The 22,736-nt window shown below is 49.4% G+C and overlaps 3 protein-coding genes across 10 annotated transcripts; 1 reads left to right on the top strand and 2 right to left on the bottom strand.

Moving 5' to 3' along the window:
* Nucleotides 1-213: 213 nt before the first annotated feature.
* strn3 (striatin, calmodulin binding protein 3) lies at nt 214-9,836 on the top strand. Of its 6 annotated transcripts, XM_085931160.1 has the most exons (17): nt 222-876; nt 961-1,031; nt 2,098-2,201; nt 2,290-2,453; nt 2,588-2,666; nt 2,733-2,882; nt 2,961-3,096; nt 3,507-3,645; nt 3,745-3,884; nt 4,035-4,213; nt 4,937-4,984; nt 5,067-5,188; nt 5,690-5,857; nt 5,928-6,068; nt 6,168-6,275; nt 8,215-8,301; nt 8,379-9,836. In XM_085931160.1, exons 3-17 carry the CDS (start codon nt 2,173-2,175, stop codon nt 8,546-8,548), a joined length of 1,860 nt encoding a protein of 619 aa, XP_085787286.1. In that variant the 5' UTR covers nt 222-876; nt 961-1,031; nt 2,098-2,172; the 3' UTR covers nt 8,549-9,836. The 6 variants fall into 6 exon arrangements, 5 of the variants coding, with proteins under 5 accessions (XP_085787282.1, XP_085787283.1, XP_085787284.1 ...); XR_015068284.1 differs by lacking the exon at nt 961-1,031 and having other exon boundaries at nt 214-726; nt 2,290-2,363; nt 5,928-6,275; nt 8,379-9,398; nt 9,636-9,836; XM_085931157.1 differs by lacking the exon at nt 961-1,031 and having other exon boundaries at nt 215-726.
* A 600-nt stretch (nt 9,837-10,436) lies between these two features.
* Nucleotides 10,437-14,622, bottom strand: LOC147045655 (dynein regulatory complex subunit 2-like). Its single transcript, XM_085932407.1, has 9 exons — nt 14,402-14,622; nt 13,245-13,397; nt 12,961-13,128; nt 12,465-12,634; nt 11,874-12,021; nt 11,620-11,790; nt 11,340-11,558; nt 11,168-11,281; nt 10,437-10,869 (listed from the first exon to the last, which is right to left on the bottom strand). Exons 2-9 carry the CDS (start codon nt 13,359-13,361, stop codon nt 10,609-10,611), a joined length of 1,368 nt encoding a protein of 455 aa, XP_085788533.1. The 5' UTR covers nt 13,362-13,397; nt 14,402-14,622; the 3' UTR covers nt 10,437-10,608.
* A 1,334-nt stretch (nt 14,623-15,956) lies between these two features.
* coch (coagulation factor C homolog, cochlin (Limulus polyphemus)) lies at nt 15,957-22,659 on the bottom strand. 3 transcript variants are annotated; one of them, XM_085931849.1, is made up of 14 exons: nt 22,420-22,659; nt 21,971-22,346; nt 21,211-21,798; nt 20,959-21,127; nt 20,767-20,900; nt 20,572-20,679; nt 20,160-20,307; nt 19,909-20,012; nt 19,572-19,798; nt 19,372-19,486; nt 19,129-19,272; nt 18,876-19,032; nt 18,726-18,820; nt 15,957-17,084 (listed from the first exon to the last, which is right to left on the bottom strand). In XM_085931849.1, the coding sequence occupies exons 4-14, from the start codon at nt 21,072-21,074 to the stop codon at nt 16,912-16,914; spliced, it is 1,521 nt and encodes a 506-aa protein (XP_085787975.1). In that variant the 5' UTR covers nt 21,075-21,127; nt 21,211-21,798; nt 21,971-22,346; nt 22,420-22,659; the 3' UTR covers nt 15,957-16,911. The 3 variants fall into 3 exon arrangements, with proteins under 3 accessions (XP_085787975.1, XP_085787976.1, XP_085787978.1); XM_085931850.1 differs by having other exon boundaries at nt 21,211-21,252; nt 22,251-22,346; XM_085931852.1 differs by lacking the exons at nt 21,211-21,798; nt 21,971-22,346; nt 22,420-22,659 and having other exon boundaries at nt 20,959-21,163.
* Nucleotides 22,660-22,736: the final 77 nt, after the last annotated feature.

The raw sequence follows: 22,736 nt of genomic DNA, 5'->3' as shown, positions 1-22,736 counted from the left end.
AACTCATCTTCCACACTAAAATTAATCATAATAAAAAGAGACGTGAAAGATCAAAAGAGCAGATTTAATGGCACACCATAATTCACTATGAAAAAAACTTTGGCGGTAAAAGTAACAATTATTGTTAAAATAAAAATGAGGTCTTGGCAATGGTCAGATTCAATTGTTGGCACAGTGATTCCCATTTTTGTTTGTGTCCCTGAAAGCGGCTTGGTGGTAGTTCTGTTCCCAGCATGCACCACGGCAAGGTTCTCTCCGGCCTCCGCCGCTACGAGATCGCTCCGTAATGGCGGCTGGTTAGCTCCTCTCAGTAAGCAGCTCCGTCATCAGCCACACTCACCTCATCCCAGTCCTCCTGGGTCGGGGGTGGGGGGTGGGCAACAAGTCAAGCCGGGGTGGACCCCCGGGATCGAGCCGGACACGCAGTGGGAGTTTTCCTTCTCTTCCGGACACTTTCCTAACAAGCCCGACATGGACGAGCACCCCGAAGGAGCCACAACCAGAATTCAGCCGCAGCAGCAGGTCCAGCCGGGGGGGTACGGAGGAGCTCACCCAGGCGTCGGCGGCGGGACGGCGCTGGGGCCGCCGCAGACCGACGACTTGCCGCGACCTCAGCAGCAGCAGCAGCAGTACACCATCCCCGGCATCCTGCACTACATCCAGCACGAGTGGGCCCGCTTCGAGATGGAGCGGGCCCACTGGGAGGTGGAGCGTGCCGAGCTGCAGGTGAGCCGCGCTGGGGCGGATGGACGGTAGACACGACCACTGGCCGGGGCGCCGTTGACGTCCATTCAAGGGAGAGAGATCATGTCAACATCTTGGACTAATAATAGCAGTGACACTACTCTCACTAATGTGACAACACTCACAAAGTAGGTCAACGACATTTTTAGCCTTGGTCAATACATGAGAATACTTTTTCTATCAATTGGATGTGTGCTATTTATTGAATCTAGGTAGTGAGTGACAGGCCATGAACAACAACAGTGTCGACTTGTGCCGCGTATTTAACAAAAAAGAGGGCGGGCAAGGTTAGTTCTATAGATCCATCCATTTTCAAGACCACCTATTTTAAACATATCACGGCGACCATAAATGCATATCAAAATGATTTTTCATAAACGAAACCTTTGCTTGAGGGCTAAAGCCAAGCTAATATACTACGCGTTAGCCGCATTAGCCTTTCGCTTGCACTCAAACTTAATTGTGTCTAGAAATTCAATTTGTCACGTCTTGACGTTGTCCCTTCCCTGCGCGTCGAGGTTTGACTCCCAAACAATTAGACCCGAATATCGTGGAGGAATGTCGAATTTGTACGTTCAAAATGGTTTGTGTTCATCATTCTGCTATCTTAGCCTTGGCGCTGAACGAGCAATAGCTGGGCCTGCCTGCATGACACTACATACGCATCATGTTAACTTTTGATTTCTATGAATGGCAATATCAATTAGGACTTTCCTAAAAGCCTACTGTACCGATTTTTGTCAGTGACTCTCATATTGCATAGGAATGCTCGGTTCACAGTAATGAGATGATTTTAATTTACAGGACTGAATTTTAAAGGTTTTCTGAAAATCGGTCATCAAATCATTGATTTGTCATTCCATACTCACCTGGCAAGCACTCTATGTGTTGTTGATGTTGTTCTTGTTGGTTTCAAGATCATGGACAATGTGGGTGACTTTCACGCTAAAATAATGAATGAAATTACAGCCAAAGCCGCTAACAGAGGCCTAACTCAATAAATGCCCGTGTTGGAGATCACTGACTAATTCCTGGCCTGACCCTAAATTACCGTTTGACAATTCATATTTTGATTATCGCGTAATCTTTAAGTAGGTGGAGCCACCACGTAACCCCACGCACACAAAGCCACCTTCTCTCGATAAAATGGATGGTGGCAAAGCGCCCTGTGTGTATCCTCTGTTGCCATGGAAATGGCACAACTTTGATTTGCCTCTTGATGGCACCTGTTGCTATGGACAACTGAGTGTGTTTATAAATATCCTCCAATAGTGTCATCTTTCAAGACCAGCTGCTGTTGCACTGACGCGTGCGTGCGTGTTTTGTTTTATGTTTTTTTTTTTTTTTGCTCAGGCGAGGATAGCGTTCCTGCAGGGAGAGAGAAAAGGTCAGGAGAACTTGAAGAATGACCTGGTCAGAAGAATCAAGATGTTGGAGTATGCGCTCAAGCAAGAGAGGTGCGTGCGTGCACAATTAGCCTGAGTAGCAACGCTTTGGAGTTGCATCGTATGTAACTGTGTGTGTGTGCACATTGGCGTTCCACAGGGCCAAGTATCACAAGTTGAAATATGGAACAGAGTTGAATCAAGGCGACTTGAAGATGCCCAGCCTTGAGTCAGGTGACATTGGCCTGCCCTGCCCCCTCGCTTTCTGGTTGTCCTGGTTACATTGCCTCGCCTGCCGATGTTGGCACTGTTCTGCATGCATATGTATGTTCTGCATGCGGTCTGTTTTGTCTTCTGGTCTGCATTTGTTGTTGATATGTCTGTGTGTGCCAGTAATCGTGCGTGTTTGTGTGTGTATCTGCGTATCTGTGTCTAAGCGCGCGTCTGTCGTGTTCCAGACGCCAAAGACTCAGAAGTGTCGGCGCTCCCCACCAACAGTCAGCTGACGTGGAAACAAGGAAGACAGCTGCTGAGACAGTAAGATGACATCATGGTGACTTCATCAGGCAGTGGCAGGAAGTGCTCACGTGTGTGCGTGCATAGGTACCTTCAGGAAGTGGGCTATACGGACACCATCTTGGACGTGCGCACGCAGCGTGTGCGTTCGCTGCTGGGCTTGTCGACGCCAGACCAGAACGGGTCGGTGGAGAAGAAGAACCTCCAGCAGCTCATCAACGGCAAGGATGGCAAACGGTAACTGTGGCGGTGACGACGACAATGACGGGGCCACGATGACAAGGACGCCCTTGTGTATTGTATGTACGCGCGCAGAAGTGCAAGTGACGTTCTGGAGACTTTCAACTTTCTGGAGAATGCCGAGGACAGCGACGAAGACGACGATGAGGACGGAGAGCTCTTGGATGACATTGGCATTGATGTCAGACATCACAGGAAACACAAAAACAAGGTCAGTAACACGTCATCTTCCTCCTGGTCTTCATTTCCTTCCTCTGTGTCCTCCTTCATTTGATCTTTGCCTTCCTCCTCATTTTGATCTTGTACGTGTTCCATCTCTTCATCATTTCCTCCTTTTGGTCTAACATTTCTTCTTCATCTTTCTGCTCCTCTTTAGTTCTTTCTTGTCCTCCTCCCAATCGGTCTCCTCCATCTTCTACATCCTCTTCGTCCCGCTAGTCCCGTCTCTTTCTGCTCTTTACTGTCTTCATCTTCCCCTTCCTTGCCCTCCTCTACTTGCTCTGTCTATCGCTCTTGCTTTTCTTCATGTTCCAGTGCCTTCCCAACCCTAACCCTTCTTCCTCTTCTCCATGTTTGCCATCCGCCCCGGCCCATGGTCAACTCGCTCACTGCTGTCCTCAGGCGGGCAATGAGGGTCTGGCGTCCGAGGAGGACGCCGGCGACACAGAGGAGGCGCTGAAGGAGTTTGACTTCCTGGTGACAGCTGAGAATGGCGAAGGCGCCGGCGAAGCGCGCAGCTCTGGAGACGGGACGGAGTGGGGTGAGCTCAGCAGGCGTACAACACACACACACACACACCCATCCCCCTCCGGCTAAGAGGAAGCCAGCGCTAACGCTAGCCCTCTTCTGTTGCACGCAGCCGAACCGCTGCCGTTCGCGCCTGTAGGGGGGAACGACTTCCTGATGGGCAGGGCCGACCACGTCTTGGAGAGCGTGCTGGGATTGGGCGATCTGGCCGACCTCACTGTCGCCAATGACGATGTGGACTTCGGCTACGACGTGAGTGACGACTACGACTTAGTTCCTGCGCTCGACCTCATTACCCATATACTGAACATTACGTTGCTTCGGTTCCAAAAAGCACATCGCCAATAGTAATTGGCGAGCCGAGTGTTTGCTGGCTAATGCGACTCCTCCCCCCTCCCGCAGCTGGCGTCCAATCAGGAGTCGTCGTTCCGGAAGACGTGGAACCCCAAGTACACGCTGCGTAGCCACTTTGACGGCGTGCGGGCAGTGGCCTTCCAACCGCTCGAGCCCTGCCTGCTCACCGTGTCTGAGGATCACACTCTCAAGCTGTGGAATCTCACCAAGACGCTCGCCGCCAAAAAGTAACGCCTCCCATCCGGCTTCACCTCACATCGTTTGTCGGCATTGTCCAACGGCCTAACGACAGTGTCAAATTCGATACAACAAACACGATTTTGTGGTGCTTTTTTTTTTATGCCGCTCCATCTCCAATTTTGATTCACTAAAGATGACAAATCCTAAAAGAATGATTGAAATTTTATTGGGAGGATTTTGGACCCTTTGGAGAAAAATGTTGATTCATTTGGTTTAGGTTTTGAGTAATCTATCGATTTGGGCACCTCTACATCCAAAATCATTTTATAACCTAATCCCAAAACCCATTTTATGATTTTACGTTTTTAATTTTGAAATTTTACATTAGAAAATCACAAAGCGTTGCTACTGGGGATGTTCAATACCTCTTCAGAGCAATATGAGTATCAATTCTTGATTAGTCACCCATACTACAACAACAACGATCGAAACCACTTTCCAATCAGACCTATCCGGATTAACCAGAGAGCAACTTGACGTGACACAAAAGGCATTTTTCTACTTGCTGATGGTAAATAAAGCGGCTACGGCTATCATTAGCAGCAACATGGGGACTCGCCCGTCCCTCGTTACGACATCAGGTATCGTGCTGTGACCAAATCTTTTGGTGACCTTTTTCATACCTTAAACATTTGACGAGAGGTTGAGCAAAAAATGTCAGCGCATGAACCACTCCGTCCTCAACATGTGACTTTGCTTGTTTTGTGTAGAACCGCCTCGCTGGACGTGGAGCCGGTCTACACGTTCAGAGCTCACGCGTACGTATGGTGCGGCGCCATCGGGCCAATCCAAGCCTCCCAGCCTAACCTAGCCACGTGTCCTCTCTCTCTCTCCCTCCAGCGGCCCCGTACTGTCGCTGGCCGTCACGGCCGACGGTGAGCACTGCTTCAGCGGCGGCGTGGACACCACCATCCGGTGGTGGAATGTTCCCGGCCCAAATGTAGACCCCTACGACACATACGGTAGGCGCAGAGCTGCCGGTAAATCGCAAAGGCTATGTTCAACCGCATCGACGTTAGAGGCTAAAATGACTCAAACGTGAGACTGCAGAATGAAAAAAAAACGTCCAATGAAATTCTGCCGCAAAGGGGTTTTGCGCGCACCCTTTGGGAATGTCATGTTTTGGGCAGCGGAACCTCAGCTTTGGTTTGGGGACGGAACATCTGCTAAATGGCGAGAGAAGAGCTGCGTATGTCGGGAAGGAGCCCGCTTGAGCCCGGCTTGTCGTTTTCAACATGCCTCATTTGACAAACATAAGGGCAAGACCAAGCCTGTGGGTGGCCGTTTGGTTGAAACAAACCGTGGCCAGATGCCAACAAAACAAGGGCAGCGGCATGTTCTAGCGCGCGTCTCTCCAATTAAAAAGGTTTTTTTGATTTTCAAGATTGCAATTCTGTCCCATCCGGAGGGTAACTTGCCGCCACCATTGGTTCCTTTTTTCCTTGCGTTTTCCTTTTTTCCAGACGCCGGTGCGCTGGCAGGGACGTGGTGGGGCCACGTGGATGCCGTGTGGGCTTTGGCCTACAGCGGCATCAAGAACCGCCTCCTGTCCTGCTCGGCCGACGGGACGGTCAAGCTGTGGAACCCTCGCGAGGAGAACCCCTGCATCAGCACTTTGAATGCCGCCGCAGGTCAGCAGCACCGCGCACGCACGCACACACACTCACATTCATCCCACAACATGGCTTTGTGCGCACACAGAGCACGGCATCCCCACCTCGGTAAACTTTGACGGCTGTGACCCTGCCCGCGCACTGGCGTCGTTTGACAGCGGAGACGTGGTGCTCTACGACCTGGAGACGGCTCAGAGTGCGCTGGTGCTAAAGGGCCAGAGCCAAGGAAGTAAGCGCACGCATCAAAGGCGGTTTTGCCATCCGCCAAATATGGTCCCGGCGCTTGATGATGCCCACTTAACGCGGCCAATTTTGTCTCCACACGCAGGCCGTCCCGGCTGCCACCACATCTACAAGGCGGTGGGCCATCCCACGCTGGCTGTCACTATCACGGCACACGAGGACAGAAGCATCAAGTTTTTCGACAACAAGTCAGGTAACATCCACCTGCCGGCCGCGTTGGCCCGTCTGCCTGTTGGAGGTGCACTGCCGATCATCAACAACTCATCAAGTTGTCTGAATGCTCCAAATGTCTGCGATTTCTTTGTGTCAGATCCAATTAAGACAAATTTTCCAAATTTGCCCTGTTCAGGAATCCGTCCATCCAGCCATACATCTAATATCATACCATACCATACCATACCATACTAGGGTTGGGAAGATTCACCGATATGCATCAGAAAATCGATACGACCTATAAGATGCAGTCTCATCGTATCGCACTGGATCGCATTGTTTTAAAATTAAACCGTATCGCATCTTATCAAAGTCAAAGTCCGCTTTATTGTCAATTTCTCCACATGCCAGGCACACAAAGAGATCGAAATTACGTTCCCCACCGTCCCACGGTGACTAGACAGTACACAACACTCGCACCAAATAGCACAAAGAGTAAAAACGAACAGACAAGAGCAACGAAGAAGTAACAAGTGCCCGGTCCGCTCGATAGCACGCCAGCCGCTCCAGTAGCACAGCAGAGTCCGGTGTCCAGCGACCGGACAGTCGCCAGAAGAATGGAAGGCACGGCCGGGCGAGTTGGGCACGCCGCTAGCCTTGCCCGGACGCCTCCGCGCTTCCCCCTCTTCTGCCTCCTCGCACACCGCTTCCGACGCTGCTGGTCCAGCGATGATGCAGGCATTGTAGTCCCAGTGACTTTAATGTCCCCGCACCAAAGTCCGAAACGCCGCAAAACTCGCTTTCGCCGACGTCGAGCAGAACCCGCCTGCTGTACTCGTAGCGCTACGTGGTGCGATCAGACAAACACACAAAACTGTCTGACAAACACTCATTAAATGAACAAAAACACCGATCGGCAGGGACGGAGAGAGGCCGCTGCGTGTGCACGCGCCGCCATCTTGCCATCAAAAGCAATTGCATCATTGGCAATTCCATGAATCGTGAATGCATCGAATCGTTGGCAGTGCATCGAGATGTGTATCGTATGGCTTTGATGGTGAAGATTCCCATCCCTATACCATACCGCTTATCCCCACGTGGGTCGCGGGCGTGCGAGGCTTATCCCAACAGTCATTGGGCATTAGGCAAGGGACACCCCGGACTGTTTGCCACCCAATCGCAGGGCATCTTAGTCACTGTGCATACAGCAATGTTTGAACGAAGCTTGACTTTGGATTCTTGCAGAGAGAAAGCAGGGTGGGGGTGAGAGTGGACTGGGTGGGTGGGGGTGCACCCCTGGGCTCGGGTCAAATCATAGCAGGGGGTATTTTACGATGTTGTTAGATTGCTTCCTCTGCAGTTGGTCAATCAGTTCAAAGGATGTTAGCACTTTGTTCTACTACTTTGTTAAGACAGGACAAGTTTGGTTCATTATTACAGGTTACATTCCAACATAAGCATAGAATCAAACTAATCTATCAACCCTAACAGGGCACATAGAGATGAACAACCGTTCGCACACGCACTCACACCTATGGGCAATTTGGAGGGATCAATTAGCCTACCAAGCGTGTTTTGGGATGTGGGAGGAAACTGGAGTTCCTGGGGAAAACCCACGCAGGCCCAGGGAGAACATGCAAACTCCACACAGGCGAGGTGGAATGGAATCTGCATTCTCTGAACTGTGAGTCGGACATGCTTACCAATGCGGCAGCGTGCCGCCAGTTTCAGAATCCAAAAATGGGAATTTTTTTTTAATCCACTTGAACCATGAATTAATGTCTTAATTGATTATTGAATTCATCATGGTTTGCAACTCTACTACGTATACCTTTGTGAGCATGCGTCCGCACAAACGTCTGATTTTGCCTGTGCTAAAGTGTGTGGCTCCACGCAAGTGTTGTTTTTATAAATGGTACGTGTTTATGTGTCTGCCTGCCTGCCTGCCTGCGTGCGTGCGTGCGTGTGTGCGCTTGCAGGTAAGGTGATCCACGTCATGGTGGCCCACCTGGATGCCGTCACCAGCCTGGCGGTTGATCCAAACGGGATCTACTTGATGTCCGGCAGTAAGTTTGCCTGCTTTTGCCTTTAAAAGTGGGCGTGGCCTCCGATGGAATAATGGTTGTCGTTGCCGCGGTTTCAGGTCACGATTGCTCGCTGCGCATATGGAATCTGGACTCCAAGATGTGCGTGCAGGAGATCACAGCGCACCGCAAGAAGAGCGACGAGGCCATTTACGACGTGACCTTTCACCCCTCCAAGGCCTACATTGCTTCAGCCGGAGCCGACGCCCTCGCCAGGGTTTATGTGTAGGGTCTGCCCACCACCCCGCCTGGGGACCCTTGACGGGGTCTGCGCACAGACACGTGACGCTGGATCGCCGCCATGCACACCGCCTTAAGACCGACGCGGGCAGCTCACCAATGACATCATTGGTCCACATGACACTAAAGCCCCTCTTCCACGTCACCCCATCAGTTGTTTGTCGTCGAATCCCGACGCTCCTGTCAGCTGGTGATCCTCTGGCTCGCTACATCGGTGTAGATGGCGGCGAGGTGATACGTTTTTTTCACCAACGCTTCTAGGACACATCGGTAAAAAACTTCATTTCAAATGGACAATCGATTCTGATCAGACCAGATTGATTCCGATCGGTCAAGACAGAACTCGGCTGGCCAACTGGCCGTGTTGTTGCTGACATCGCGAGCAATCGTAGTTTTTTTTTTTTTTAGGTTTGTGTGATGACATAACTAAAATGATTGAGCCCGATTAATTAGGACGGGACTCGGTCAGCGTGCTAATATGATACTCGTCAGCAGCGGTAGCTGGCCAATCGGATATGTCCGTTCAATCGCCAATGGCACAAGTGTTTTTTTTTTTATATATATATATATATATTTTAAAATCAAACAAGGATCCCTCTTGGCCCGACCCCACCACTTCCAGTTCCTGAAATAACGTTTCAGATTGGTCGTGATCGGTTATGACGGGACTCGGGACAGCTGTCATATGGATTCCAGCGAACCAATTTGATGTCTCAATTCACTGGCCAGTCAGTGTGATGCAGCCATAGAGACATAACGACTGGTCCTGATTGGACCCGATTTATTTTGGATTTCAGATCTAAGCAGCAGCCAGCCAATCAGAAATCTCCATTCCGTCAGTAAGTTTTGGCGGGCTTTCGAGTCTTTGCTCCTCCTCTACCTCCTGTCCCTGAATTCTTGAGATGATGGCATGATAACTGCAATGAGCTCAAAGTCAAGGAAGTGACTGGCAACTCATCAATATTATTTTTTAATTTTTCCAACCGCCTTAATTGGTTGATCACATAGCATCTGCTAGGAAGGGGCAGATCCCACCCCACATTGCTCACTGCTGTCGTTCTCACGTTTTCTCATAGGTTTCGATATTCACATAAGGAAGTCGAGACTCCAGGAGAAACCGTCCAACCAGAGGCCTCCTGCGCTGCGCTGAATGGCTTTTATTTTTTTAACTTAAGTGATTGATGGTGTGGTGAGCAGCTGACGTTGATCACGCGACGTGTTACTTCTTGTCAGTGTCCTGCATGATTACAATAAAAGTATTTTTTCTAGTCTTCCAACTCGCGTTTGATTTCATTGACGGGAAGAAACGACAATGGGCGAATGGAGGGCGAAAGTATGGAGCTATGGAGCCACCAGCCAGCACCCTCCGCGGCTGGAGCTATGGAAGTATGGAGCTATGGAAGTATGGAGCTCTGGGGCTATGGAAGTATGGAGCTATGGAAGTATGGAGCTCCGGGGCTATGGAGCTCCGGGGCTATGGAGCTCCGGGGCTATGGAGCTATGGAAGTATGGATGATCCAGCACCCTCCGTGGCTGACCGCTGGTGCTCGGGGCCGGTGAACTCGGCACCCGCCTCCGGCGGGTGCCTCGGTGACCGCTGTCGCTTGGGGCCAGTGAACTCGGCACCCGCCTTCGGCGGGTGCCTCGGTGACCGGTTGTCACTTGGGGCCAGTGAACTCGGCACCCGCCTTCGGCGGGTGCCTCGGTGACCGGTTGTCGCTTGGGGCCGGTGAACTTCATTCGCAATATTGTAGATACTTAATTCGCAATATTGTCTCTCAGGCCTGGTAAACACTGACATCTAGTGGACAAACGTAATCGCAAATGAGCACACGTTTGAGATTTGCATTTGACAACCCTAAACTCTTATTTTCTATTGAAAATGACACATTTCAAAAGTCACCAAAATCACCACTAACGCCACACAATATTCGTCGCTTTTGAAGAAATATGAATGCATCTTTTATACAGTAGCAGTGTAGCGCTGTGCGCCGAATGCTCCGAACCAGTCCGGTTCGTGGCAGCAGGTGTCCTTGTTACCTAAGTGAGTTACTGACGACGGCGTTGGTTGGCCTCGATGACGTTGTGGTTCGACGTCCCGACTGGGTGTGCGCCCGCGACGGGCGCTGCTCTAATGGCGACAAGTGCGGGGGGGCCTCCTCCGAGCGTCGTGCCGTGCAGACAGCGGCGTAGCAGAAGCCTGAGCCGACGGTTGTCACGACGCAGCTCCTCCGAGCGTTTGGCCAGCGCCTCTTGCTGCAGCAGGTCCCAGTTGAGAAGGCGACTAATCTGGTAAACATCTGGAAACGTCTGCATGCGCAAACATCAAGTCCCTAAAGTCTCCAGAGCCACTTCGCATGTTCATGTAAATGCTATGTTATTCAGATTTTGAATTTTTCACTATTTTTGTAAAACAAAACAAAAACAACTCCATTAAAAAAGACATGGTCTTTTTTTTTTTTTTTAACCAAAGCCATGGACCATGTAAGGCTTTACTATACTTGGTCCTACTTTGAAACCCCCAACCCTAGTTTGAAAGCCTACTATGAAACCCTAACCCTACTACGTTATTTTGTCAAATATTTTTTTACATGCGGCCACCTCCTACCTCGGTCGGTCGTGTCTTTATTGGACGCTCGCCGCCTTTGCCGCTGCTTGGCCACCAAGTCTTTGCGAGTTTGAGCTGACTGCACAAGGAGGTGGTGAACAGAACTTTCTCACCCTGCGGAAAAAACGTTGGTCAGCGACTCTCAGTTTCCACGACGACCTGACTCTGACACCTTGGCGACTAGCGCCCTCAGCTTGTGCGCAGCGGTGTCTGTCTGGAGCGCCAGCACGGACAGACGTTTCCTGGACGCCCGGCGGGCTTCGGTCAGATGGCGGCCAAGGCCACACGTCTTGGCCGCCACCTCGGTGCTCGCCGACGACGGCACTTCCGCCTCGGACGTCCTTTCTGTCTGGAAGGTGCTCAGCTTGGTGCGCAGGCTGCTGACGGCGACCTGGAGGTGAGGGTTAGGGTTATGTGACTGAGGTGAGGCATCCTGGCTGCCAGCGTGTCACCTGCAGCCTGCGCACTCTCGTCACGTCCTTGCCGGTGTCATTCATCAGTTGTTGGTTTCTGGACATGAGAAGTTGGGCCGGGCGGCTCGCCTGCTCCGCTTCCTGTTCCAGTTCCTGCTTCTGATGTCGTTTCTCCTCCATCTTCTCGTCGGTGCTGCATAGCGCAGACACCTGACAGGAGGGCGCAACAACAAATGAGCTATCTAAAACAATGACGGCGTCCAGGAAGTGAGAGCGAGTGGTTGCTGACGTACCCGCTCATGCTGAGCGTCGCGCCGGGCTGACATAATGTCGCCGTACACGACATGCACTTGGCGCATGACATCATCATGCCGCAGCGACATCAATGCTGCATCCTCAAAGCGCTGACGCTGATGTTGGGACTCCATCGCCATGTTGTTACTGCAGGTAGCAACTTAGCGCATTAGCTTGTCATCTGTTTGTCCTTCTTTTAACCATGCGTTTTGTTTTCACATTTTCTTTCTTTCACTCAAACTGGCCCAACTCGAAAGGAGTGTTTGCGTCATTGTGGGGGGACACAGCCCACTTGTCAACGGATGTGACGTGCCTTATTTCAATATATGGGGGGGGAATGGCTTCATGTCCGTTTTGTCACCTTGCATAGGGTCGATTAGTTTGTGTGCAGTAAGAATTGCAACATGAAATTACAAAACATTTTTACTTTCAGAATCAGTGGTGGTTTCATTGATTAAATGTTGTTTCCAATGATTTATTTGGGCCCGAGCAGCAACAGAAGACCGGTTAATCCCCCGATCAGCGCAACGCATCAAAATGACCACATGAGTTTGGGCACGAGTCGGCGCCAAGGAGATGCATGCACTGACCTGTCTTCTGCTAAGCCTTGATCAATGTATTGCATGTTTTGCTCCCAGTGGATCTGCACAGACGCCACGCGCTCATCCAGCAAAGTCCGCAAACACTCAGCGTGATGAAGGTGAAGGCGACGCACGCGGCAACACTGACGCTCCGCCTCCTCCAGGTCACCTGACAGGACCTGCCTCAAAAAATACGGGAAAAAAAACGAAGTGGTGTGCCACAAGAGATAAAAAAAGAGGGCAAGTTAGGAATAAGTAATGAGACGTGAGAAACTAAAACCAAGAAACAAAGGAAGCTATGCGAGCATCAAGCAGGAAGTTGCATAAAAACCAAAGGAGCTCTTTAGGGCCAATGACCTGTTGCGAGAAATCAAAAGAAGAGTGGCCTAGTTGGGAGGGTCAAAGAGCAAGTTTTGCGAGGGACAAACAGGAAGCGGGCCAAGAAACAAGGAGAAAGCGGCACGCACTCTGGTCGCCATTCTCATTTTAGCTCGCATGCTAACACCTTGATGATATCCTGTAGGGCATCCAGCTGTCGTTCGAACGTCTGTCTCAAGACGATGATGTCATGGCGCAGCTGTTCTGAGTGCGCCCGCTGCAGGATGACGCGCCAGGCGTGGTCCAGCTTCGCCTGATTGACGCGCGAATTTTGCTCCTCCCGATGAACTTTGACCTGTGGCCACAAACGCGCGCCCACTTCAGACTCTTGCGCATAATAATGCAACGCCAGCCTCGGCCTCTGAGCATCATCGTCACCATGGTCACCCAAATGCTCTCACTGAGCGTTACCGTGAGGAAGAGTGCGAGAAGCTCCTCCCTCTTCCTCTCCACTTCCTCTTGTTTGGCTCGATGCCATCGCTGTGGTATCTCCAAGACCCCGCCTGCTTTCTTTGCCTGCTTGAGCATCTTCTTGGTCCTCCTCCTCTTTGTCACTCAGGTGGCCTAAACGTCAAGCAAATGTTTATTTTTGTTTATTTAATCATCCTAGCTCAGTGGCCTCGTAATAGAGTGTCCGCCCTGAGCCTGGAAGGTTGTGGATTCAAGCCCCGGTCGGGTCATGCCAAAGACTATAAGAATGGAACCCACTGCCTCCCTGCTTGAATCTAAATTTGCTAATCACTGAAAAAATGACTGGCCTTGTATAATTTTTTTACGTGTTACTAATATTTGGAGGTAACTTGTTTTTGCCAACTTTATTTAGCAGAAGCATAGCAAACATTCAGGTTTTGCTTGAAAACTTAAGATTCAAATGTGATTTCAATTCGATCAAAGGTCACACAAAATAACTTGTTGGAAATGAGAGCCAAAACATGGACATATGACTACGGCTCAGAGAAAAAAATAGAAGTGGAGACGAATGATTAACTTTTGCTTTGTGAATATGGAACTTTCCCACAAGCAGTAGAACATTAGTAACATGCTTAAGTGGAGTATTCTCCGGTTCAAAACCGGGTACAATATCTTTGGCTCTAATGTCAATACATATATTTGTTTTAGTGAGTATAAAGTTCTTAACATCATTCCAAAACTTAGAAGTAATATAGGTGTTGTAGATAAGATGGATTTTAGTTTCAGGATCAGATTAGCAAAAAGAACATAATACTTAAGTACAGAATTCAATCTGGACAAATTTGGAGATTTTGATTTTCCTGTTTTTCTGGTTTAAATATTGTATAAGATATTCAAATGAATTTCTTTACTCTTATTTGAAATACAAAATTTAAAGGGGCTCCACGACATTGTAGTTAGTAACTTGGTGAACCTAATCAAGTGGTCGTGATGTGATGATGGCACGCAATTGTCAAACGTTTCAAATGTCAAATATCACGAGGAAAATGCTTTTCAAAGTTGTGTAACATGGCCAAAACCCGCTATTGTACTCAGCTAATAATAGATAGCAATTCCAAGTAAATTGCAAGTGTGGAGAGAAATTCTCGTCATCTTACCTCGTCCACGCGCTCCTGCCTGGAATGTTTGCGTCTCGTTTCCATGGCGACTGTTTCCCCCCCTCCCAACCATTTATCCAAACACAAATAGGTACAGTAACATACCCTATAAATCCCATTGCACAGCAAGTACAAAAACAAAGCTTAGATGATACAAAGAAGAAAAACATTACAAGCCATCTCCATATTATAGCCAAAGAACGGTCAGCCAGAGCAAACGACTTTCAATCAATTCTTGGGGTAGACCACTATATAGTGCCTAGACGTCTAGGCTAAAATCAGTCCAAAACACGTCTATACAGTGGGACCTCGGTTTTTGAACACAATCCGTTCCAGAAGGCTGTTCGAGAAAAGAATCACTCGAATTCCGCATCATGTTTTCCCATTACAAATAATGGGAAAAAAATTCATCCGTTCCAAGAAAAAAAAAACCCGCTTTTGTAAGCATTTTTTCATCTGCGCATTTCTGTCCGATCGCACAACTGCAGCGCACCGCCGATCGCACAACCGTAGCGCGTCACCGACCGCTTAGCTGCACCGCGACAAAGCCGTCGCTAAAATGAAGAAAATATTTTCAAAGTCCTAATGGATTTTCCAAAATTGAAGTGGACCTCTGTGCGCAGGAAGTTTCATTTTGTCCGATCGCGCAACTGGACCACCCAAATGGACCCAAAATGGGACCGTTCGTTTGTGCTTCGTTTGTGCTGCTCCGGTTTCGTAGATATTAGACATTTATTGTATAGCGATGACGTCACCCAGCCCTCCCCCCATTTCCCTCCAAATGGACCCAAAATGGTACCGTTCGTTTGTGCTGGTTTACCTGTGTAAAGTAAACTTCTTGAGTCAAGATGATGCGTTGTTGAACCCTCACGTGTGTTACATTCAGCCCATCAAGCCTCAACCACCTTGCAAAGATGTAGTCTACTACATCAGATTTTGAAACCTATGTAGATACAGATGGTTTACACAAAGCTTTTCTCATCTGTTGTAAATCCAATAGATTGGAGAAACAATGGTTTGGTTTTCTTATTTTTTTTTGAAACCCCCGGTTTAAACAAATGACATTTGTCGCGCATAATGCAAGAGGTTTTGATTCATACATCTTGATAAGGAGAATGCTTGAACTGGGTATCAAACTTGACATTCTGATGCAAGGGCGTAAAGTTCTGTCATTTATCGATTTAGACATGAAATCTCGATATAAAGACTCTCTCTCATTTCTGACCATGCCTCTAAGTGCGATGCCTAAAGCTCTTGGGTTTGAAGATAAATCAAAGGGCTATTTTCCACACAAATTCAGCGCTTTAGAATATCTAAACTACGTAGGGTGTTACCCTGACCGTGCACACTACGGTATCGAACGAATGTCACCCTCTCAACCAGTTAAGTTTGATGAATGGTACGACAAAGAAGCTAATGATGTGTTCGAGGTTATATTACCTGACATGTTTCGGCATGTACTTCCGCCTTCATCAGGGACACTCTGATGAAGGCAGAATTTGGAGAAGGCAGACTCTGATGAAAGAAAGACTTTTGAGAAGACAGCCGATGAAGATTGGGGAGATATTCTGGACGCCATTGGACCCCATTATCGCCGCAACGCCAGCTATGTGCTGAAAAGATTATCGGCAGACGACATAAGATGGACACCGCGAAATGATTTTATTTTTAAAGGAAAAAGCACCTCAGAACAAGTAGATCCTATCAAAATGAGAAATGCAGACAAAAGTATCGCTGTTCCACTTTATATAGACCACAACTGAATGAGTACAATGTCAAACAGTAGAATTGATTACCATGATGGGGACAAAGCGGTTCAGAAAATGGATGGATGGATGGATACGTGGGCTTTAAAGTTTTTCAATATAGTATAACCACATTTGAAAGAACCAGTTTTGTCGAAAAAAGCTTCTAATAAATTTGTTGTTACAAAAATTGGTCAGCACGTCCACCTCACAGCTAGGAGGGTGCGTGCGGGTTTTCTCCGGGCACTACAGTTTCCTCCCACATCCCCAAAACAGACTTGGTAGGCCGATTGAGCAATCCAAATTGCCCCGTCGGTGTGAGTGCAAGTGTGGATGGTTGTTAGTCTCTCTGTGCCCTGCCATTGACTGGCAACCGGTTCAGGGTGTCCCCCGCCTACTGCCCGCTGGGATAGGCTACAGCACGCCTGCGACACCCGGTATAGAAAATGGATGGATGGAATAATTATTCCAAAACTCAATGCCTTTAAAAGACTACACGAAAGAAATTAGACTCAACTTCTGCTGATTGTAGCCTCAAGATACAATGCAATGAAGGCTCATGATGGTTTCAAAAATGCCGCTCTACAAAGCGAAAATCATTGGAACCAGTGAGAACATTTGACTGGAAGCACTTACATGTAGATTTTGTTGCAATTAATAATATGAATACGCGCCTAAGAAAAGTTCTACATGGCAATGAGGAGAGTTTTCACTTAACTACACGTGGTGACTTGGCCATGACGTTATGGCGTCCAAATTATGTATTCAATTGTTGACGTCAAAGTCGTGACAAATTGCACGGAGGACATCATCGACGAGCTCCTCCAGGCCACCGAAATGTTGGCTGAAAAAGACGTGCTCGTCTTTGGGCTCCGACGCCATTGCGCGCAGGTCGTCCATGGGCGCCCAGGCCACGCCCACTGAAAACATGCTGATGCCTGTCATGGGCGGGGCAAAAGCCACAAACAGCACACTGGTGAAAAAAAGCAACTACCGTCATTTTCGGACTATAAGTCGCGGTTTTTTTCATAGTTTGGGTGGGGGGGCGACTTATACTCAGGAGCGACTTATGTGTTTTTTTTCAAAAGAATTTACTTGATCATTAACACATTACTTACTGTGTGAGTTGATCACCTCACATATTATTTTTAATACATTGAAAAAACGAATAAAGCAATTCACACTTTAAAGCACAATATTCAAGTTCATGAAACAAATAAACAAAACAAAAAAAAACAACTGACAAAGAAATATAGTTATTTTCAAACGAAACTGAACGAGGGTGATTTAAATTTCACCATTGGCCGTGACGCAACAACTGGGAGGGGAAAGCGCTGTTTTTTTGAGTTTTTAAAAAGCACAGGTCTGGTGAAGAGAATTTAGTGTGGTGATGTAAAAATAAATAAATAAATAAAACAGTCGGGGCAGCAATGCAATTTAGGATGCAAGCTCTGCTTGTGATGGACAGCATGCGAGCACACATCACACCAGACATGCGAATCACGAGTCCGACGGCGCGCGTACGCGGCATTGTTTACACGATCGATGATCGATGTATTTTATGATTTGGAGTGACAGATGGTTTGGTAATATTGTTGCTATATGATAGTTATTTGAAATATACTTTATATATCGTTATATGGGTCTGTGGAATAATTACAAATGCAACTTACAACAGGTCCAACGTCATTGTTTACATCAAGCACGATCGATGGATTTAATGAATTGGAGTGCCACAGATGGTTTGATAAACGTGTTATTTATGTAATAATCATTTGAATAACTCTGACGTTAGGCCCGTTCTCAGCCTCTCGTTTGTGTATGTCACGTTAGCATCCCGTATCGTTTCGCCTGTTGTTGCTGGTTCGTGTCTGTTTTTGGTGTTGGATTCTGACAAATACATTTGCCCCAAAAGTGCGACTTATACTCCGGAGCGACTTATATATGTTTTTTTTCACGTTATTGTGCATTTTATGGGTGGTGCGACTTATACTCCGGAGCGACTAATAGTCCGAAAATTACGGTAATCACTTTAAAGCAGTGGTTCTTAACCTTGTTGGAGGTACCGAACCCCACCAGCTTCATATGCGCATTCACCGAACTCCTTGTAAGTGAAAAATAAAATTCTTTTTTTCAAATTCAAGACATAGATGTGTTTTACTGGTCCACAAAATGAGCCGTGCATGAACATCACCTACAAAATGCATGAACTCACATCAAATTCCATTCCTGCAAATCAGTGTTACTTCTGCCGTTGCCTTTGCGAGCGAGACCAGTTCAGTTATGCGTCATCGCGAATTTACACGATAAATCAGGTGTGTTCGGACCGCCGCAGTGGAGGTCACTCGATCAAACCCAGGTTAAGAACCACTGCTTTAAAGACATGACACAAATGAGCCCCGGCAAAATACAACATGCTAACCAGCGCGCCGCCGTGGTGCCACTAATAAGTCCTTTTTATTGAAAAGTTCTCCATTTCTAAGAAAATGGTTATAGTAACACATTTCAAGGAAAACTGTCCATATTGGTATTGCAGAAGCTTTTCCAATAATATAATGAAAACAGTCACATGGGCACACCTTGAATCTGCGCCGCCAGCGCGGGCCCGCCCACGCTGTCGTACGATTGGCCGTCAGTCACCACAATCAGGAAGTTACGTCTGACTGCCGTCGGCCTGTTACGAGAGAATCAATTCACGGAATCAGAGCGCGAACGATGGCGGGCGTCACCTGAAGAGGTTTTGCGTGGCGAAGGTGATGGCACTCCCGGTGGCCGTGCCGCCACTCATGTAGGGGATGGCCCTCAGGGCGCGCAGGACGCCATCTTTGCTGTCGTGCTCGCTAAGGCCAAATTCCAGACGCTGGTCATACGTGAACTGAACGGCGCCTGGGTGTGACATTACAGACACACACAAGAAAATGATATGAAAAGGCCACGGAGATATCAGGAGACTCAAGTTTGGCACAGTGGCAACATGCTCACCCACGCGAGCACCCATGTCGGAGATGTCAAACTTGCTGGCGATGGCCACCAAGAAGTCCAGGAGCGTGCGGAAGTTGGGATCACCCACGCTGGAGGAGCCGTCGATCAAGAAGCCCACGTTGACTGAATTAAAACACGTACGACCTGTGGCAAAACGTATGACCTGTGGCAAAACGTACGCACGACGGCGGGCATTTGGATGGCATTTCTGCTGCGTTGTGCTGGCACCATCAAATCACGTACTGCACAGAAGGCCGTCTGGCGAACAGAGTCTCTGTGCCAGAGGTTTGACGTGTTTGGTGGTACCAAACCAGCTGGACATCTGGTAGCTGAAGAAGCCGTTGTCTTTGCACACCGACTGAAGTCAACAAACGCGAGTCAAACACGTGACTGAGTTAAACACGTGACTGGGACAAACACGCGGGCGGTGCCAGCCCGCCGACCTTCTTGGCAAAGTCGCGATCGGGTACGGCGGGCAGCTCGTTGGCCGCGGGCTGGGTGACGGTGGCCACGAAGACATTGATGCCCGCGCGGCGGGCAGCCGCCGCTGCCGGCTGCAGCTCGTCCGACGGCCAGCCATCGATTAGTACAAGCATGACCCGAGGGCGACCGCGTCTGGCGCCGCTCCGCTGCGTGAACAGCATATCTGTCGTGTGCATGATGGCCTTGCCTGCGGGAGTGCCACACAAACACGCAGCTTCCTTGGAGACTTTTGCAGAACCATCTCCGTCCATCCAGCCAAAGTCCTGCTACAGCAAGTCACCCTGCGTGTGTGAGTACCCGTGTTGGTGTTCCCTCCCAGGTGTGCAAGCCCCTTGATGGCTAACTGAAGCTCTCTGGGTTGTGTATAGTTGCTGAGCAGGAATTCTGTTCGAGGAAGGTCACTGCACGCACATGCGTGCGCACACACACACACACACACACACGCACGCACACACACACAGACACACATTAACTCATAACTTTGAGCTCAAAGCTTGCTGACCGCTGGTCAACCAAGATGGATGGAAAGCGATTGGTGCGTGCGTGACCTGGCCTGGACGAGGCCCACATGGGGTCCGTCGACTCCAACTTTCAACATGGCCACCAGCTTGCCGACAAAGTTCTTTTGAAGGTTGAAGCGCCGCTGCCCCAAGTTGGAGCTGCTGTCAATCACCAGCGCAATGTCCATCTGACAGTCTGGCAGAAAGGGACGGGACAGAATGCTGTGGAAATGGCTGCCAGAAAGGATGGACGGGGCGGGGAAGGCGAGGCGAGGGGAGGGGGGGGGAGGGGAGGGGAGAGAGGGGCAGGGAAGTGACAGCACTGGGAGGGATGGGGCAGAGCGGACTGGCACACATTGGATAGCACAGGGCAGAGCCAGGCAGGTCCAGAGAGGGAAGAGGCAAGATGGCGTGGGATAGAACAGGACAAAAAATAAAATAAAGGATAAGACAAGGTTACCTTTATTTCCAATTTTTTTCACAGACATCTTCTTGGCAGCTTTCTTGGCTGGCCTGGAATCGATGCCCGAGTCCCGGATCAGCTCCTGCGGTCCTTGGTCCTTGAGCCCTGGGTCACAGAGTAAAGAGTCCTTTGCGAGTCCTACCCGGCCGGCCCAGTGAGCGCTCATGCTTGCCGGCGCTGGCCGTACCCTACCTTGGAGGCTAAAGGAGGCGCTCCAGCGTGACAGGGCCTGCGACTGGATGCCATTGGCCAGGGTGCTCACATAGTGCTGCTGTCCCGTTAGACGGCTGAGCAGAACATCGCCACCGGTATGTCCCACAGCGCCGCTGCAGACAAACATGTCATGTCGCGGGTCGAGGCACGCGAAACTGTGAGGCTTTTTACCTGTGCAGCGCGGCACCGCAAATGGATGAGACGGCGGCGTACACGGTGGTGCCGAAGACAGAGAGTCTGCGTTGCGCACAGTGGGGCGGGCACCGCAACGGGACGTCGCCCACCATCGCCGTTGGGTCTAGGTCGACGGCGCGGGTGCCACAGGTGAGCGCCCGCGTCGCTAAGCGACCGGCAGAAACACGGCAACTTCACACAACACCCAAACAAGCTCGAGGGCCACGAGCAAAAAATGCGAGGACGCACCCGAGTTTTCGCAGGACCGCCACGATGCCAGGAAGAGAACACCTGCAAGAAGAACGTCATCGCAATACACATCAACAGAATGGAGGCAAACCAAGGACCGGAGTGGGAAGGGGAGAAGAGGAGAGAACAGAGAGAGATGGGTCGACTCCAGGCCAGAGAGTCAAGTAGAACGTCGATGAGGGGCATCATGGACGGACATAGAAAAAGAAAACAGAATGTCACGGGGTGCGGATACGGCTCACAAGGAATCGAGTGCAAGACAGAGTGGACGCCAATAGAAAAGTGTTAGAGTACAGTAGAAGAGAGGAAAAGTATCGGGTGAAATAGGATTTTTTTTTGTTGCAAAAGTTGCAAAACTACGGAACAAGTACGAGGACGTCGCAGAACACAACATGGTCGAGACGCAAATTAAGGGGAAATGGGGAACAACAGAGCCCGACTCTGCCCGAACTAAGGAGGGGACTCGAGGAGAAGAATTGAGCGCTCGACAGAGAGAGCCGCAGTGGAATCACGCTCGAGCGGAGACGAGTGGGTGCCAGCTGGTACCGCTGAAAAGGAGCCTAGACATGAGCGCACCGACACCGCCGCCTGGAAGGCAAGCAAATAAAAAGAGTCGTCAAACTCACTGCACAGGGTCGCAAATGCGGTCACAATTCGACGCTTAGGCTAATGAGGCGCAGCTCATGCAAATGAGATACAAATGGGCTGCGGGCCCGACACCAAGCAAACGCGGTCGCACCACAGCAAAAAATACGCTGACCTCCAAGGTTGTAATCCAAGCAAATCCGAAATCCTGGATGAGGATGAAGAAATTGAACTAGAGGGGCTAACCGGAGCCTTTAAATACGATCGCGCCGTGGGCGTGGAGGCAGCGGCGCCCTCTGACTAGCCACGACGGGAGAACAACTCGAGCTTTTCACCTCAACTCTTTCAAGTCCAAGTGGAAAGAAAAACATTCAGCCAAAAGAGAAGAGAAAGCATATCAGCTTCCAACTTGTCATATTGTGGGCTATATTTTGTTCGCCCAATGGCAGAATTACCCGAATCCTTTGATATGCTCGGGGTGATTGGAGATTGGCAGTCAGCCAGGTCAAAGGGTCAAACTGCACACTTCTTTGATTAATGTCTTGCTTTGTCTGGAAAAAGAGAGAAGTGAAATGAGGCTAACGACAATGCAGCCAGCCATGTTCCTCCTGCTTTGCATTGGACCTTGCTGTTCTCTTTGTGCAATAGCTCCCCAGTCATCGGGGTTCATGCTGATTGGGACGGATGCAAATGAGATCTGGCCTGATGACATCATCAACACGAGACAGGATGTTGCGGAGGAAGGAGAATTTCCTCCCACTGCGTCTCCAGCTGAGACGGAGAGCAAGAATGTCTCTCATGTGGTTCCAGGCCGGGAAGTGGAGCTTGTGGTGCTTCTTTGTTCCAAAATGAAAAGTTGCGGTTCATCATCCTTCTCCTTCCAAGAGGAGGCGCTGTTTCCTCCCCTCAGCCAGAGTCCGACTGTCTTTGCTCATCTCAAT

Source organism: Syngnathus leptorhynchus, chromosome 15, assembly GCF_054491065.1.
Source record: "Syngnathus leptorhynchus isolate UIUO chromosome 15, UIUO_Slep, whole genome shotgun sequence".
In the NCBI taxonomy this organism is placed as follows: domain Eukaryota; kingdom Metazoa; phylum Chordata; class Actinopteri; order Syngnathiformes; family Syngnathidae; genus Syngnathus; species Syngnathus leptorhynchus.
This window is presented reverse-complemented; position numbering and strand designations above follow the sequence as displayed.